At 34.7% G+C, this 16,845-nt stretch overlaps 3 protein-coding genes and 1 non-coding gene across 5 annotated transcripts; 2 read left to right on the forward strand and 2 right to left on the reverse strand.

The window, feature by feature from the left end:
* The first annotated feature begins 413 nt into the window (after positions 1 to 413).
* Positions 414 to 5,494, forward strand: LOC125876000 (sodium/calcium exchanger NCL-like). The gene is made up of 7 exons (XM_049557094.1): positions 414 to 856; positions 2,531 to 2,716; positions 3,146 to 3,327; positions 3,501 to 3,646; positions 3,723 to 3,999; positions 4,077 to 4,382; positions 5,075 to 5,494. The coding sequence occupies exons 1-7, from the start codon at positions 433 to 435 to the stop codon at positions 5,321 to 5,323; spliced, it is 1,770 nt and encodes a 589-aa protein (XP_049413051.1). The 5' UTR covers positions 414 to 432; the 3' UTR covers positions 5,324 to 5,494.
* A 445-nt stretch (positions 5,495 to 5,939) lies between these two features.
* Positions 5,940 to 8,236, reverse strand: LOC125876591 (uncharacterized). 2 transcript variants are annotated; one of them, XM_049557809.1, is made up of 5 exons: positions 7,763 to 8,236; positions 6,764 to 6,880; positions 6,537 to 6,670; positions 6,286 to 6,454; positions 5,940 to 6,208 (listed from the first exon to the last, which is right to left on the reverse strand). In XM_049557809.1, the coding sequence occupies exons 1-5, from the start codon at positions 8,234 to 8,236 to the stop codon at positions 6,053 to 6,055; spliced, it is 1,050 nt and encodes a 349-aa protein (XP_049413766.1). In that variant the 3' UTR covers positions 5,940 to 6,052. The 2 variants fall into 2 exon arrangements, with proteins under 2 accessions (XP_049413766.1, XP_049413767.1); XM_049557810.1 differs by having other exon boundaries at positions 6,051 to 6,204; positions 7,763 to 8,235.
* Positions 8,237 to 10,122: 1,886 nt separating this feature from the next.
* TRNAI-UAU (transfer RNA isoleucine (anticodon UAU)) lies at positions 10,123 to 10,196 on the forward strand. Its single transcript has one exon. It is a non-coding gene; the product is annotated as a tRNA-Ile (tRNA).
* A 3,142-nt stretch (positions 10,197 to 13,338) lies between these two features.
* LOC125876900 (transcription factor TCP4-like) lies at positions 13,339 to 15,786 on the reverse strand. The gene is made up of 2 exons (XM_049558186.1): positions 13,792 to 15,786; positions 13,339 to 13,707 (listed from the first exon to the last, which is right to left on the reverse strand). Exon 1 carries the CDS (start codon positions 15,033 to 15,035, stop codon positions 13,833 to 13,835), a length of 1,203 nt encoding a protein of 400 aa, XP_049414143.1. The 5' UTR covers positions 15,036 to 15,786; the 3' UTR covers positions 13,339 to 13,707; positions 13,792 to 13,832.
* Positions 15,787 to 16,845: the final 1,059 nt, after the last annotated feature.

The following is a 16,845-nucleotide window of genomic DNA, read 5'->3' on the forward strand; positions in this document are numbered from 1 at the left end:
TAATATTAGGTTCTTAAAAAGTAACGTTGAAAAAAAGGTTTAATATTCTTGATATGTTAAAAGTAATAAATAAAAAATAGAACTCTATTTTAGAAATAGTAAACAGGTAGAAGTGAACATGAAAAATATTTTAGACTTTAAAATTTCATGCTAAGTCAAAATACCGACAATAAAATCACTATTTTATATAAAATTTAATACTATAAAGAATTTAGTAAAATGAAACGTCTATATAAAATGAAATCGAAGGATTAGAACACGGCATACACTTTGAAAAAAGCCTTAAATCAGTTTTAAAAGTCCATACGATACGCGTTGGCAACACGTTAAATGATTAAACTAATTAAATTTATGACTTAATCAGTCGACTAATACACTATAACAGATCTCTCTATATATTACAGTATTCATTTCCAAAAATATATTCTAAGCATGAAAAAATCTCCAAACATGTTTCCCAAATCCTTCTTCACTCTCCTAATCCTCTTCATTTTATCCACCGCCGTGTACGGCGGCCGTGTAATCGTCGACCAGTCATCGTCGGATCTCGTCTCCGATGGAGTTCACGGCGGCGGAGGCAGAAATAGTACTAGTACTGGTCGTGAAGGAGCAATTATCTCTCTATTTGCTGCACCAGTAGAAGAGGCGTGTGAACAGAGCTATGGTTTTTTGCCTTGCACGAAAACTGCTCTAGGAAATGTCTTCCTTATTATTGTGTATGGTTACCTTATGTTTTCGGCTGCTACTTATCTCTCCTCCGGTAGTGAGCTATTGCTTGAAATTTTGGGGCCGGGTCTAATTGGTGGACTTTTCCTGCCGATTCTCGGTGCTCTTCCTGATGCTATGCTCATTCTCGGTAAGATTTCCGTCTCCGTCCTTTCGTTTACTATGTTTATTTTGACCATTTATTGCCTTTTTGCTTCCAAAAATGGCAAAATTGTTGAAGTTTGGTAGAAATAAAGATACCATGTCCTTATTGTAGGAGCATTAACACTGTGAATGAGTACTGTTTTTTGTCTCGATTTCTGTGCCACTATTGAAATTTTCAAAAATCACCATGAATTCGAACATAAAAGCTTTTTAAGTTTTTTTAAATAAAATTTATTTGTATAAAATGTATTCTAAATAACAATAATTAAGGACACAGATATTTGCCTTCTGGCTCGAGCTTATCTAATGCCGGTTAGTTTTACACTATGCGCACCCAAAAGGTATAGCTTCAAATTTTCCTTGTCATAAAAAAAATAAAAATCTTGATTGACTTTAAGAGGGAGTACTAGTCCAGAAGATATACGGTTTTTTTCTGTAGCGGAAGCAGATCTGCAACAATCATTTCTTTGTGTCATAGGTCATTGAATATCCTCACGGAATGGATGAATTCCCTTTCTCCTCAGCAGGAGTGGATCCAGGGAGCGGGAGGTTGTTCACCTAAACTTCACTGACAATACATACACTTTTATATAAGATAATTTTTGTAACTCGGTGAATTAGAGGATTCAAATTCATCTTGAAATTTCAAATTTAAATCTTAGGCACTACATTTTAATTTTCAAGCCCTTGGTAAAAATCCGGATATGTTACTATTAACTTATATAAATATCCTCTGAAGATTCAAAACGTTTTTTTGTCTTTTGAATAGCTAAGCCTAGCCGTCTATTATGGTGGAAAAACTCCTCCTTTCATTTCCTACCTAGAACAAGTTAAAGAATAATTAGTAGTACCCCATATGGTTGGACCCAACCTAATAGGTATTTTCAACACTTGTATTGAAATTAAGTTACGTCTGTAAGGACTAAAATAAACAATTCAAATCATAATTGTTTGTAGTTAAAAATTAATTGGAAAATTATTTTTTAGTCAAGTAATTTGAGACAAAGGAGTATTATTATAGGATATTAGAGAGATTCAGAATTGCATCAGAAGGAACAGAGATCCAAAAGTTTCGTTTGTCTTGTTTTATTATATTATTCTCTCTAGATTTAAGTTTATGTACATTGACTTTTAAGTAAGCTTTTGTTGACATAATCATTCATGCTTTGAATTCCATTTTTTGTGAAATTTAATCCATTTTTATAGTTGGATGTCAAATTTATTTGAAGAAAAACTTTACCATTTTATAACAAATCATTTCTCCTGAAAATTACACTAATATGAGCATGTAGTTGTAGAAAATTGTTATCATTTTTATTTTATTAATTTTAGGATGTAGAAAAATGGATTATATTTGAAGTCAAAGCATCACATCATTGATTGGATTGATGATTTTCCTAGAAAAACATCTAATAAAAATGTTTTGTGATGCTAACATAAATTTGTATTTAGACATGGCAAATACAAGACCTATTGTAAATGTAAGAACAACTAAGTTTAAGTTGAACTAGTTGGTATCACTTGTATAGATCAGTTGCTTCCATTGTGTTTTGTTCTTAGGGAAGTTCTCCTTTTCATAATAAACCTTGTTTTGAAATTATATCGTAAAAGTCGTTTGTTGCAAGCCATATTAAGTTCACAAGTTTTTTCTTTTCATCAGTATCCGGGATTACTGGAAGTGCTGCAGAAGCGCAGAGCCAGGTCTCTGTAGGAATAGGCTTGTTAGCTGGGTCGACAGTGATGCTTCTTACTGTGATATGGGGAACCTGTTGCATTGTTGGCAAGTGTGATATAGAAAATTCTACTGCTGTGGATTTGAAAGACACTAAAGGGCTCAGTTTGACTGGTATGTCTCTTTACTTTAGAGTATCTGCATGAACTTGCTTTTCTCTCACCCTCCTTTTTTAGCAAGTTTTATGAATAATTTTGATGTGTTGCATCCAGTGGATGCACTATATTACCATATGTGAACTATTATGAATGACTGGTTTGCTAGTTAACATAGGGGAACTTTCATGAAACACCATTGTAACCATCTGGTACCAAATTGCAGGAACAAATCATGTGTATTTTGGTCATATTCCATATGATATAAAGGATTAGGATGTCGTAAAGTTTAAGGCTCAGGCATTTTTATGGTGACAAATATGTTCCTCGTAATTCTTCTTACAATATGTAGGCTTTTGAATAATGCATGTCATATTTCATGCTACTAGAAGGCAGGTTCTATCTCTCGAAGTATTTCTGCTCAAAAGGTGGGACTCTCTGTCTGTAGGTTCTGGTGTTGCCACTGATATCTGGACAAGCTATGCTGCAATGATCATGGCCATATCTGTTCTTCCATTTATTGTTGTGCAGTTACCACAGCTCTTCCATTCAAATTCAGGAAGACATTTAGCTGTCTTGATAGCTCTTATCATATCGTTGTCGCTGCTCCTCTCTTATTGTCTTTATCAGGTAATTGTCAGGTTTTCATTTTTTTTTTCTCCATCAATCTTGATGAGTTTTTCTTCTTTCACGCCACTGACATTAATGGCGGAGAATACTCTTAATCCTGGTTGGTAATTGAGACTAATGCCTGGTTGGTAAATCGATAAATCCTGCTGAACTTCCTTTAACTGTTAATGCAGGTCTTTCAGCCTTGGATACAAACACGAAAGCTTGCTTATGTAAAACATAAGCATGTCATATCAGGAATTTTGAAGCATTTAAAAAAGCACGCATTGGGGAGGCTTTTCACAGATCATGGAACACCAAATATAGAAGTTTTAGAAAAGTGAGCTTTAAATTGTTTCTGCCTTGTTTATATCACCGTAGAATGATTGCTGATGTGATGAAGCATTGTTTTACAGGCTGTTCAATGCAATTGATGAAAATGGTGATGGTCATCTTTCCCATTCTGAATTAAGAGCTCTGGTCGTAGGAATCCGTCTTGAGGAGATTAACTTAGAAGAAGATGATGCAATAGCAAAAGTACTGAAGGACTTTGATACGTCTTGTGATGATCAAGTTGATATGCAAGAATTCATTGATGGAGTTGAAAAATGGCTTTATGAAGCCAGGAGTTCTAATGGTTCTTCTGCTCAGGCTGGTCCTAATACCATCAATTACATTGATGATTTTCATGAGGTATGTTGTGACCTGATGAAATTATTTAAATAGTTATAGTTAGGACGATTATGATACAGTGTAGATGAACGTTGCAGGAAACAAGGAGAGAGCACAGTCTCTTGGGGGAGGATCAAAGTGATGAACTTGTTGAGGGTGTCGAGAATCCTCGAAAAGTTGCTATAAAGGCCGCGTTACTGTTGTTGTTGGGTACCATTATTGCTGCTGTCTTTGCTGATCCTTTGGTGGATGCTGTTAATAATTTCTCCAGTGCCACAAGTATTCCATCTTTCTTCATCTCTTTCATTGCACTGCCTCTTGCCACAAACTCCAGTGAGGCAGTGTCGGCTATAATTTTTGCTACCCGGAAAAAGAAGAGATCTGCGTCATTAACATTTTCTGAGGTTTGTTTTTCTTGCTTGACTTCCACCACTTTAGTATGAGAATTTAATTGATTTTCCCTCCAATACTTGCATTAGTTAATATAAACGATCAAATTCTTAATAATCACCGACGATTTAGACTTGAACTGAAGACTTAACTTGTAAAATCCTTTGTCGTTCCCAACTTTAGCTGTACCAACACTTCACTAGATTTAATGGTATATAGAAGCTTGAAGCAAATAAAGAGACAGACCTCATTCATCACAAAAAAAGAAAAAAAAAATAATAGTAAAATGCAGAGACCAAGAACCTCAACTAGAGATTCTAAAGCTTTCACCGCCATTACATGTGTAAATTTCTGTCAGGACTTGGTATTACACTAGTTTTCATGCAATAATTACTCTCCTAATTTTTTTATTCTTCGTTCTTATTATTACATGTTCTTTCCTTAGCTTCGGTTAGCGTATTATTTGTTGTTGCTATTGTTCTTTCCTCCTTTTGTTTTTTAGTATGTCTTGAGTCTATTGGAAACCTCTCTGCCTTCACAAGGTAGGGGTAAGGCTAGGTACACTGTACACACCACGTTACCCGGACTACACTTGTAGTACTACGTTGGATATGCTATTGTTCTACTTTAAACTTCACTCCGAGTTAGGCCTTGTTTGTTTTGTTCAGTTTCCAAGGCTAATAATACATTTGGTGATATCTTGCAGTTATATGGAGCTGTGACTATGAACAATCTCCTTTGTCTGTCAGTCTTCTTGGCTATTGTTTACAGTCGAGGATTAGTATGGAACTTCTCATCTGAAGTGTTGGTTATTCTAATTGTTTGCATTGTTATGGGAATCTTAGGGAGCATCCGCACCACCTTTCCTCTGTGGACTTGTTTGATAGCTTTTGCACTTTATCCATTCTCCCTTGCACTCGTGTATGTTCTTGACTACGTCTTTGGTTGGTCATAGATCGATCATTGTAAGGAACAAAGATCAGAGTTGGTGTGTATATTTTGAGCAGCAGTGCACATCAGTCGTCTTGAATGTGTCAAAACTTCTTGATTATAAATCTCAATTGCTCTTCCCAGAGCTGAGAAACCTTGTTTTTACATGTAATTTGAAATTCCAAATTCTATGTTTATTATGTATTGGATTTTTAGTTTTCCAGATATACATACATGTCCATTGATGTTAAGCCTATTGCTGTTGCATTCTCAGTCTCCCTCTCTCTCTCTCTCACACACACGTGCACGGATACACATATTTATCAAATAATAGTACTATAGTTCGAGAGAAAGTAACAGTATCTACTCAGACACTACAATGGAAGTGTGTTGAATCAAGAACAGATTTAAGGCCATGAAACACATCCTTTGTTTAAGACAAGCCTGTTATTCTTCTGATGTTTTCGATTGTTACATGCAAAAAAATGACTTTCATTACACTTTTCACTGCAAAAGACTCCATAAACTACTTGAAAGACATGAAATGAAGAGCTTTTTGTTTACCTTCATTTCGTTTTAGTAATAAAACTATAGTCAAACAACTATTATCTTTTTTTCATTGTGAAACAACATGTTCAAGGCATCTTTTTCATTTTATAATTATCTCCTACTGCAGTTTAGAAGTAACGTTTTTTAACCTCTATACTTAACAAACCATCTCTCCAGGATATATCATATGGCATGGAATAAACTTCTATAGCTTCAGATTGAGATCAACTTTTCCTCCTACTTCACCATGAGTGTTTCCTGGTTGGCCAATTTGCACGTTCGGAGGTGGGAAGAATCTGTAAATGCGTTGTTGAACTGATCTGTTTAGGCTTGACCTAGTGCTAGGCTCTTCAGGAACTTCCTGTGGAGTTGGAAAACTCAATAAGGATACATATAAGGTAACATAAAATAAGATGTTATAGTGCTTTTGTTGCTCACTTGAAAGGGTAGAGTCTCGAATTTAAACAGCTCGATATTCTGAGGGGATAAATTAGGAAAAACTTGCTGATTTACTGCACCAACAGCTGTAGGAGGAGCCAATGTGAGAAAATCTCCATTGAGAGCTCTATTTTGTCTAACAACATTCCTTGATTTTAAAGGAACTTCTCTGACAAGTTGATCAACGAGACTCGTTAGAGGTGAGTACTCAAACTACTAAAACAACGCTAACTTCAGGAGAGATATTGAACCTTTTAAGATAAGTTCTTGAGTCTGAATTTGCTGTGCACATAGGGGCATCATAGCGTGGAGGAAATTTGCAGTGAAATGTTGGGACAGGAGGGAACTCTGGAGGGAATGTATATGGTCTTTTTATGCCAACCCTCTACATTAACAAACAAAATATAGTAGCTATCAACCAAAAACTACTAAACTTATATATTCTACAAACAGATTAGAAGGTGAAACAGATATTTACCTTCACTTCATCTGGCCATAGAGGTAAATAATTATAGCCATGGTAACTTTGGTTTGAAGGGGGCTCCATCTGATAATTTGTAACAGATGATGATGATATCCCTGATGAGATATTCACCTGCAAAATCCAGGATACTAATTTGGTTCAGCAACTAAATTCGACCAACGACAAGTCAGCCTGAATAACAAAATACAGTTTACCCTTGACTAGGAGTTTCAGGTTCAAGCCCCGGGAATGGACTACTCCTTGATAGGGTGGTAAGAACTCTATGTAGTGAGTTTTACTACAGTCTACAATGCTACTCCAGATTAGTCGTGCTAGTAGATTGCAGACACATTAAATGGTTAAACTAGAAATGAACAAAGGTGATAACTAAGCAACGATCAACGACTGTGATGGAATGCTTTAAAGATTTGTCTACCCTTAACCAAATGGTTCAGACCCTGATTAACAGGAACACCAAAGCTCCTCATATAGTGGGCTTTCTTTAAAGCTAAACAGGATTAGTCAGGCTGCTAAATTCCGGACACCAGATGAGTAAACCAAGCAAAAAAAAGAGAAGATAATAAGTAAGCTACCACCAAGGGTTGTGATGAAATGGTATCGATTCCTCTACCCTTAACCAAAGGTTTCTGGTACGAGCCCTGAGCACAACCCCAATGTCCATGTAATACGGAGCCTAAAACTCTCCATAGATACCTTTCTAAGACTCAAATCTAAATTACTCGAGCTAGTGAATTCTGAACAACAAATTGCTAAACTAGAAAAAAAAAAAAAAGTGATAAGTGAGATACCACCAAGGGGAGTGATGGAATGGTAAAAGTTCCTCTATCCTTAACCAAACAAAAGGTCTCATGTTCGAGTCCTGAGAACAAATACCTCTAAAACTCCCCAAGTAAACATTCCACAACACTAGTCTGAACTAATCAGGCTAGTAGATTCCAAACCCCAAATGGTCCAAAAACAAAAAAAAGAGACAAGTAATGCAGCTTAGCTTACCATTGATGAAGAACAAACAGGTTGTTGATATTGTGGCAAGGCGAAAATCGGGGATTGAATAACAACACCATGATGATACAACTTCTCATCTTGATGATCTTTCTCAGAATTAAACTTTCCACTACATAATGTAGAGCAATCATCATCATACCCTTCACTCACATTCACTTGTTTTGTAGATTCCAAACCCTTTTTTGGACTCAAATTATCAACAAATGGTTTTGATGAATTTAGTCTAAAGTCACAATTTTTCAAAACTGATGATGATTTTAAAGCCCTAAAAGTTGAATCTTTTGATGTAACAATTGAATCTGATGGCAAAATTTCATCTTTTATTTGTTGTTCCTCTAATCTAATCTTCTCAAGTTGTGCAACACCTAATCCTCTTTGTGGAACTCTTTTTTGCTTCAACTTTTTAGTACCACTATTACTACTATTGTTATGTTCTTCTATTGCCATTATTGCCTCAGCCATTAAAAAAATAAAATAAAATTGTATCTTTATAAAAATTCTATATAGTTTAGAAAGAAAAACTATATTATATATATATAAACACAAAATCCATCAAGAACACAAAACAAATTTTTCTTGAAATACAGAGGATCTAAGAAATCCCAATCTGTATATTGATGAGTGGATTTGAAAACAATGAAATGAAAATACTGAAATAATTCAGCAAGATTGTAACTTTGATATGAAAATAGTATAAGATTTTTGTGAAATTATAGTGTTGTTGATTAGATCACTAAAATATGAAAAAATAAACACACTTAAAAGAAGAGAGTTAAAGACAAAAAACAAAATCTAAGAAAGTTCAAATTTTAAAATGCAAATCTAAAGGAAGCTAAAAAAGTGGTCTTTCTCCCATTTTTTACTAACAAAAATATCGGCAAAATGGTCGTTCCACTCTTCATTTCTTTTTCCCTAGACCGACTCTCATGTACTCTTCTTTCTCCTTTGTTTTCTCCGTCTTGTTTTTTTCGACACGTCAATATTTGACGCAGACTAAAAGTGTTAACTTTTTATAAATTTAAAAAATTGTAACATAAGTGATTATTTTAAGAGGAATTTTCGTATATAGCTATTGTTTCATCCCTAATCCTGAAATATAGTGATAGTATTTATTAAATGTAGTAATGGTTTAATTTAAAAGGTAGCAGAATATATTGTATCTACGTGCAAGTGAAATACACTATAGTTAAAAGTAATATTTATAATTAAACCGCAAAATCAAATTTCTTGAGATTGCATTAATTCTCCTGAAATGTATTTTTTTTCAATTTATTTTTACTTGTTCATTTTGAAGATCTTCAAGAAATAATGATTGATATTAATATTTTACAGGAATACCATATTAATTAATATGTAGTTACTCACAAATAAAATTGAAAAATTATTTTTGAAATACTGAACAAGTAATGAGATCGGTTGGACCAAAGTGTGGGACCCTTTTATTGCATGCAATTCAACAAGAAAAATTTAAATTAATAAAAAAAGTTCATCATGACCTCAATCAATCTCCACATAGATATAACCAAGTAACCAACAAAAAAAGAACTCTTCGTTGGGTATCTTCTTCTTCTTTTTTTCCTTCCTCGAGTTGTGATTTGGCAGTTGGGAAGTCGTTATATAATATACACATACAATTTACTCGTCATAATTTATATGATATTATTTGAATTTTAAGAATCAAACAAGAAAATTTGTCACCATATTTTCTTTGTATGTCCTTAATATAAATTATGTCTGAATGCACGATCAAAATTATGAAATCTTACTCAAAATATGAAGTATATCGTATAAATTGGATATATATATATATGATCTTATGTAAGTTGATCTTGACTTTTAAACTAGTTGTTATGATGAAATATAAATTATTTGTAATTATTGTTGTCATTTTTTCTTGGAAATGATTGATGATCCAAAGCGGCCTCGGAAGGTCATCAAGTCACTCTTTTTTATATATAAAAAAAATATTCAAAATTTGAAACTCCATGACAATTTCTATTTGTAAAATTAAAATAAAATAGGAGTATCATCGAAAATGCTATTTCATCGATGGGGGTTGAGGCTAGGCTTAGTTTTTACAAACATGGCTTTAATTTTACGTCATTTATAATATATTGGAATTGGTGTATAGCCAACTATTTTGGAAGACGTGAAAATGGTAAAAGTATATTCGTATTAATTTTACGTAACTATGACATGTATTTGAACATATACAATTATCATTAATCATGATTAAATAGTGTATATTTTTACTTTATTAGATCACATAAATTGGGTATTAGCCCAAAAATTCCCATTTTTTTCGAATATTCGGAAAAATAAAATAAGTCAAAAAGCTGAAAATGGAAGGTCCCGTAGTTCAGTTGGTTAGAGCGTTGGTCTTATGAGCCGAAGGTCGCAGGTTCAAGCCCCGCCGGGACCAACCATAATGTTGATTAATTTTGTTTTCGCTTTTCCGGTTATTTTTTTAGACTTCTTGTTTGGATGACTATTACATACTATTTTATATTGTTTTGATGAATACAATATTATGAAATAGATTGTCTTGTTTCTCATTGTAACCCGAACTTGACAAAAATTATTAGTTTCGTCCCGAACTATTGACAATTCTAAAAACATCCTTTTATTTGATTAACTAAACTTAGATACACCCCAAATCCACCCCACCCCCACACCAATGTGTTACATGACCTAACAAATGGTTACAAACACTTGTAGGAGCATTAGACTCTTAATAAAAAACTGAGAGAAGTATTGAAAACACCTCTAAACTTGACGAGAAATTAGGGGTGTATTTCACTCATGTAACATCGGGGTGTATTTAAGTTCATTAGTCAAGTAAAGTAGTGTTTTAAAGGCAATTGATAATTGAGAAATTAAACTAAGAATTCACGCCTAGATTAAGGGTGTTATCAATACTTATCTCTAAAAGAAAATGAGTAAAGTACGAGGTGAAGCTATTTAGAAAAAAATAATTAGCTAACAAATAAAATAAAATTTTAAAAAATATGTGATCATACCAAATTGTTCCTTAGATTAAAATGGAACAGAAACTATCCAAATAAGGTGTAAAATAAAAGAGAAAGGAATAATTGCATTGTTCTTTTTTCAATTTTTGATGCTAACCACGCGAATCCTCAATTAAAACGAATCAAAAGATACCTTCTTTCTTGTCTGATTTGAAGCACTACAATATTATATTCCGATGAATATTCACTCTCTTAAAAGAAAATCTTGGATAGTGAGTCCTGATTAGGTAATATATTCTCTAATCGAGTCAGGTCCAAAATCCAATTTTTTATCGTGATATGAGAGTGAGATTCACTCAATTTTCTTATCATGATATCAAGGTGGTGTTAGAAGTCCAACATCTGAGTAAGATGATAATTTGTTATTTTGGGCAATACTCGTCTCTTGAGCTAACTATTGAATTGAGCTAGATACAAGGTCAAGAAAGTAACTTCTTGGGTCGAGTCTAGATCAATAATTTAACTTTCTTGCAATAATTAACACTCTTAATGACAAAAACTAAAGAAATAAGCTAAATTCAAAGCTCTTTAACAAATATCCTGTTGGTAGTGTATCAAGGTGAAGAAAAAGGAAACTTCTCTAGTTCCAAAGAACTTAATAGGCCACATGCGATTGTGATAGGATAGATAGAATCTCTCTGCCACTTAACCAGATGTCTCGTGTTTGAACTCAAGAAAACAAACAAATTCGGACAAGGAGTGTTGTCATCCCTATAATGGGTCTTAAACACACGAATCAATCAGTCGAGGCTCCAAGACAAGTACCATTATGAGGGTGGCATATGAGTTATGACTTGTTGGACAGTAAGTAAATAAACCTGAACTGATAGTTTGGATCCTTGCTATTTCTGTTCTATATTTGGCATTTTCATCACTCCTAGTATTAAACTTTGTAGGTACAAGAAAATAGATTTATGCCAATGACAACACTATTGGTTGATGGAAACTTTGAAGTTCTATTCACAAGATTTGATTTTTATTTTCATTTAAACCTATAATGGCATAGAAGTCATCCCACATGGGGTCAAGTAATTACACACTCAATACAAAACTGTAATATAGAAACAAAATACAGCAAGCTCCAACTCATGATATAGCATTAGTTCCTCTGTCATTTTAGTAGGGCATCCTAATTATAAATGGTATTGAAAACATAGCCACCACAATAAACTCTACAATCCCTCAATACTACATTTTATAGTATACTTTTCTCGCAAAGGGTGTTCAACTGACCATGATTTAAAATATTTAGTGCCATTTATCTTTCTGTTTGACAGTACCAATCAATCATAAAGAAGTGACAATAACTACTATGAGGCAATTGTCAACAGCTTGATGTGTCTAACTAATATTTTCCCAAGGGAGTAAGCAATAAACCCCAAAAAAAGAAAAAGGAAAACAAAGAGAGAACATCCCACTAGACAGTCTTTTATTAGGTGTACTGAGATTTGCAGGGCAGGGGACCAAGAATTCATTGCCAAGTGCCACACTTTGTTGTATATGTGTTTGGTAGTTCTTTCTATTATTCAGCTTCTGTTTCATCTTTAATAGCAATTTGATTGGTTCTCTTCAGTTTCTCAGTTTTATGAAGCCTAGCTTAGCCCCACTTAGTTCTTCTACCTTCCAACATTCATCTAGAATGATCATTTTCTTAGCTTCCTGGGGTTGTCCTTGACAAGTTTATATTCCTAGCAACTTCATCATTGTGTGATAAACTACCCCTGTGGCTTGTACTCAGTGGGGCTATGACTGTTGACTCTAATCATCACTTTGTTACCATAAACTATGTTGCTCAGACTCTCCAAAAATGTTGCCACACCGTCGATATTATTGAAGAGTCTAAACAACATAGACCATAAACATGAATCACCTTATGATGGACAGCAAAGAATTCTAAGACATTCTTTCCATTTCATTCAAGACTTATGTTGGCTTAACTACTTAATAAGAATAAGAGAAACTAACTAGGCAAAAGGAATCAAAACATAAATAAAACTGTTAGCTAGGGACTTGAATGGCTGCCAAACCCTTTTATGATAGGAAATTAGGTAGATGAAGCTTTCAAGACTATATACTTATCTGTAAAGGCAAGTCTAGACAATATAGGTAGCAAAAGTCACTAAAAATTAGTTTAAAGCTGAAGCTGGCATTCACATTTTACCACTCCTTTAACCCACCCTCAATCAACTCTACTGCTCATAGAAAATGACTTACCCTTTGAGATTCACAAATATCCTACAAGTGATAGGGATGTTAAAAAGGCCATGTATTTCTTTCAATCCCCTTTTGAGGGCTTGAGGAAGTTGTTGAAACATGAACTGGTTTTATCAGAAAGTAGTAAAGCAACTATCAAACTAAAGAAAGATCTCTCTTTCAACATGAAAAATTGACTCTTTTATCTAAACAGCTGAAAACAATCACATCTCTTCAATCCATTCACATTTTTAAAATAAGAAAGACAGCAATCAACCCAAATCAATGAAACAGTAATCAGGGTAGCAATGAATTAAAGAAACCTACATCAAATTCAGGAACTATTACTAAGAATGGCTTTCAAGACTTAAAAAAAATCTAACAAAACATTACCAATTCTAGCTTGAAAGTCTCCAAAATCATGAAATAAAGCAAACAGCAGCAATATGACAAGTCTGGCCAAACACATAACACTCCTAAAGTAACTTGTTGAGCTAGAAAAGCTCAATTACACAAGAACAAAATCAAGAAAGTTGAATAACTAATAATATTAGACCGGATCGAAGAACCTGAAACAAGGATCAGGATTCTTTTCGACACGGTGTATGCCATTGAATCAGACTCTATAATGAACTCTCTCATTCTCCATCTCCAGGCTCTTTGGCAGCATCACTTCTGTAAGTTCCAATTGCATTCAAGTAGAGCATATCCCTGCGAATTGAGCTCAACAACGTTTCAAGAACATTAAAGTTAAACAGGAAAATTAAAAGACTGATCAATTATTAAAGTGAATACCTGTCAGGGATTTTGAGAAAGATCAAATTTTTGGAGCTAATTCAATGGCGAGAATCAGAGGAAGCAGAGGATGGCTTATCGGAAATGCCATCGTGCTCCTCTTCTTCACCTTGGATTCGAGCAGGAATACGAAACCCAGAGAATTCGCCTACTTCAGAGGCAAATCCATAACCAGGAATTGTTGATGGATACATTGGTAAAACAGCTTGATGGTGATGACTTGGATCACCTGAGGCAATTGCTATAGTTGATGGGTCCATCCATGCTCGAACCGAAGATGTGTTACTGGACTGAAGGGGTCCCCTCTGAGAAAAAAACTGATTTTGGCCGAATAGCTGCTGCAGCAACGCCGGTGCTGGTGGCGAATTGAACAAGTACCCACCAGGTCCTGTTACTGCTCCACCACTACCACCAGGGCCAGTGTCTCTACTGTCACTCCAAGAACCAAGTCTCTGATGCATAGACCAGCCAGAGGTGTCAAACCCAAGTGGGGTGTTTCCTGTGAAGTGAGCTGGTGCTTGAACCTGCACTTGCTCTTGTTCCCTATGGTTAGTTTGGTTATGGTGTTGAGCTTGCTGGTTTTGGTGGTGAAGCAAAATAGGATCTTGAAACTGTAAAGAGAGACTCAAATCTTGGTTCTGGCTATTGGTTCTTGACAACATATGGGGTTCTTGGAAGCTGTGGAACTGCATAGCTGAAGAGTTACCTGAGGTTGAAGAACCCATTGGAAAAAAGGACTTAATGGTATCAGCAATAGCATCAGATTCTAAAGATGGAGGCAGAAAGCTAGCAGTATTACTCTCCATTGCTCTTTTACTTGAAGGGCCAGCAACATTATCAAACAAACTAACATTTCCTTGTTGAAATGCAAAGTTGTTATCTTCTTGCTGTTTTTGAGCCTGCTCTTGTTCAATATCAGTGTTAGTAGCAGCAGCAGCAGATACAGAACCAATTGTAGGTTTCCAGGCAGGTAATTCAGCTAGCTCATCAATGGCGGGTTTCGCCTTTTTGATAAGCCAATCCACAGCTTTACTAGGTCTGTCATAACCAAGGCGGTCTTGAACATCGTAAAACTGAATAGCAGTATGAGCAGAGAGACGCACACGGCGGTCTCTGGGGCCTTTGGCTGTGCAAACCTTGCTGTGGCGGTCTTTCCGTCCTGTAGACCTCACAATGTGACCTCCTTGAACTTCTACAATCTCTCCTACAGTGTTCCTTATACCCAATCTTGACGTTTCTCCCATTTTTCCACGCAATGTTGCATGTTCGACGTTTTGCCCCAATGAAGACGAAGAAGGCAAATACGAACGTTTCTTCGGAGGCGGAGGCGGAGGCTGTGGAGGAAGTAATTGTTGTGAATCTAACCTTCCATAAAGCAATTGATGTTGATTGAAAAATGGTTGTTGTTGTTGTTGAGGATGAAGATAAAGCTGAGGTTCGTTTTCTGATTGTTCTTGATTTTCTTCTTCTTCTTTGCCAACTGAATCTTGATTTTGATTTTGGTTGGGATGATAATGGTGCTGCTGATTCCTCTGAGGATCCAGACTCAGACCCTTGTTCTGCTTTTCTCTTTCCAGTTTTTGATTGATTACACTTGTTCCTCTTCTGTACTATTGTTCTTCTTCTTCTGTATCTGGCACCACTCTGAAATCTGAAACTCTCTGCCATTCAACTTCCCAAATTCCATAACTTATTCAAACAAATATGCCTAACCCATCACTCCCTCTCTCATATATGTTCAAACAATTCTATTGATTTGGTTAATAGAGAAGAAGAAAAAGATGAGAATTTGCAGAGCAATTAAAAAGTGGCAAACAATGATTCCTTTATTTGAGCTTTATATGATGAGAGCCAAGTTGCCAGCCTTGTTTAGATGCCACTGGTTTTGGTACTGCTATGGTTAGCAGTGTTTTTGTCAGTTATAAGATTAAAGGTCTTTGTAACCTCATCATCACTGCCATCTCTCTTTCTCTCTCTGTATGTACTCTACTGTTGCAGCTACTGCTGCTGTTGCTGTTGCTGCTCCTGCTAACCCTTGTGGTATTTTTTCACTTTTGTACTGCCCAAAAAGCACACATATCACCAATCCAAACACTCTTTTTTAACCTTTTGTCATTCAACCACAACCAATTTGGTTCAATTTTAACCTTTCTAGTTCTTGGTATCCCAATTATATTTACCTCTATCATGTTCAAATAAGACGTAATATGTAAATATGTTGTTTAACTTGATTGATTTATATTTATGTTCTTTAATTTTGAGTATGCATGAAAGAACGAGGCGGTGTTTGATGTCCCACTTGTTAATGTTGTCCAAAGGCTTTTTTTTCTCTTTTTGTAACTTCTTAGTTACATGTTACAACCATTTGGTTACTTAGCTCAAATTGACCTTTAAAATTTACTTTTCTTTTGTTGAAAGTGACATATTACAGCCTAGATCACACCTTTTTTTCCTCTCTTTCTTTTCTGAGTTTGTTTTTTCTCTTTTATTTGTATTTAAATTTGATTAATTTAAATTCATGTTATATAAAATTTTATATCAAATTTTTTTTCATATTCTTAATTCAAATTTGAAATCTCTTATTAAGAGAAAAATAGTCTCATCTACTGCGTCATATTCGTTAGTAGTGACCTCTCTCTTTCTTTATTGATTCACTTCAAAGAAACAACACCAACTTTTCCTCAAATTGCACTCTCTTAGTCTTTTTTTTCCTTTTGTCTTTTTACAATCTACTTTTATTTTTGGACTATGTAATTTACACTGCATGTCCTTGTGTCTAGTTGCTCTCCACTAATAACCAATAAATTGCCTATCAGTTCCTTATTTATTATCCAAAGTACAATAACTCACATTATCTAAGGGAGCGTCTAAATATGAGTTAGAGTGATATTTTTTAAATAAATAATATTAAAAAAAATAAGTTTATGAAGTATTTAGAAACTGAAATTTATTAAGTCGTAATTCGAACATGTGAATAGGAATTAGGAAATATATAATTGTGGTGTCATAGTGAGAGTGTGAAAGATTATATATAGTGGAAACAAGAAGAGACGA

This window comes from Solanum stenotomum, chromosome 9, assembly GCF_019186545.1.
Source record: "Solanum stenotomum isolate F172 chromosome 9, ASM1918654v1, whole genome shotgun sequence".
In the NCBI taxonomy this organism is placed as follows: Eukaryota; Viridiplantae; Streptophyta; class Magnoliopsida; order Solanales; family Solanaceae; genus Solanum; species Solanum stenotomum.

Bases quoted from the DNA above. Each gene is read 5' to 3' on its own strand.
- LOC125876591 (XM_049557809.1), bottom strand. From the start codon at position 8,236: ATGGCTGAGGCAATAATGGCAATAGAAGAACATAACAATAGTAGTAAT. The intron at 6,671-6,763 runs GTAAATATCTGT...TTGTTAATGTAG, and splicing joins TATGGCCAGATGAAGTGAAG to AGGGTTGGCATAAAAAGACC. The intron at 6,455-6,536 runs GTTCAATATCTC...TCAACTTGTCAG, and splicing joins TCAAGAACTTATCTTAAAAG to AGAAGTTCCTTTAAAATCAA.
- LOC125876900 (XM_049558186.1), bottom strand. From the start codon at position 15,035: ATGGGAGAAACGTCAAGATTGGGTATAAGGAACACTGTAGGAGAGATT.
- LOC125876000 (XM_049557094.1), top strand. From the start codon at position 433: ATGAAAAAATCTCCAAACATGTTTCCCAAATCCTTCTTCACTCTCCTA. The intron at 857-2,530 runs GTAAGATTTCCG...TCTTTTCATCAG, and splicing joins TGATGCTATGCTCATTCTCG to TATCCGGGATTACTGGAAGT. The intron at 3,647-3,722 runs GTGAGCTTTAAA...ATTGTTTTACAG, and splicing joins AATATAGAAGTTTTAGAAAA to GCTGTTCAATGCAATTGATG.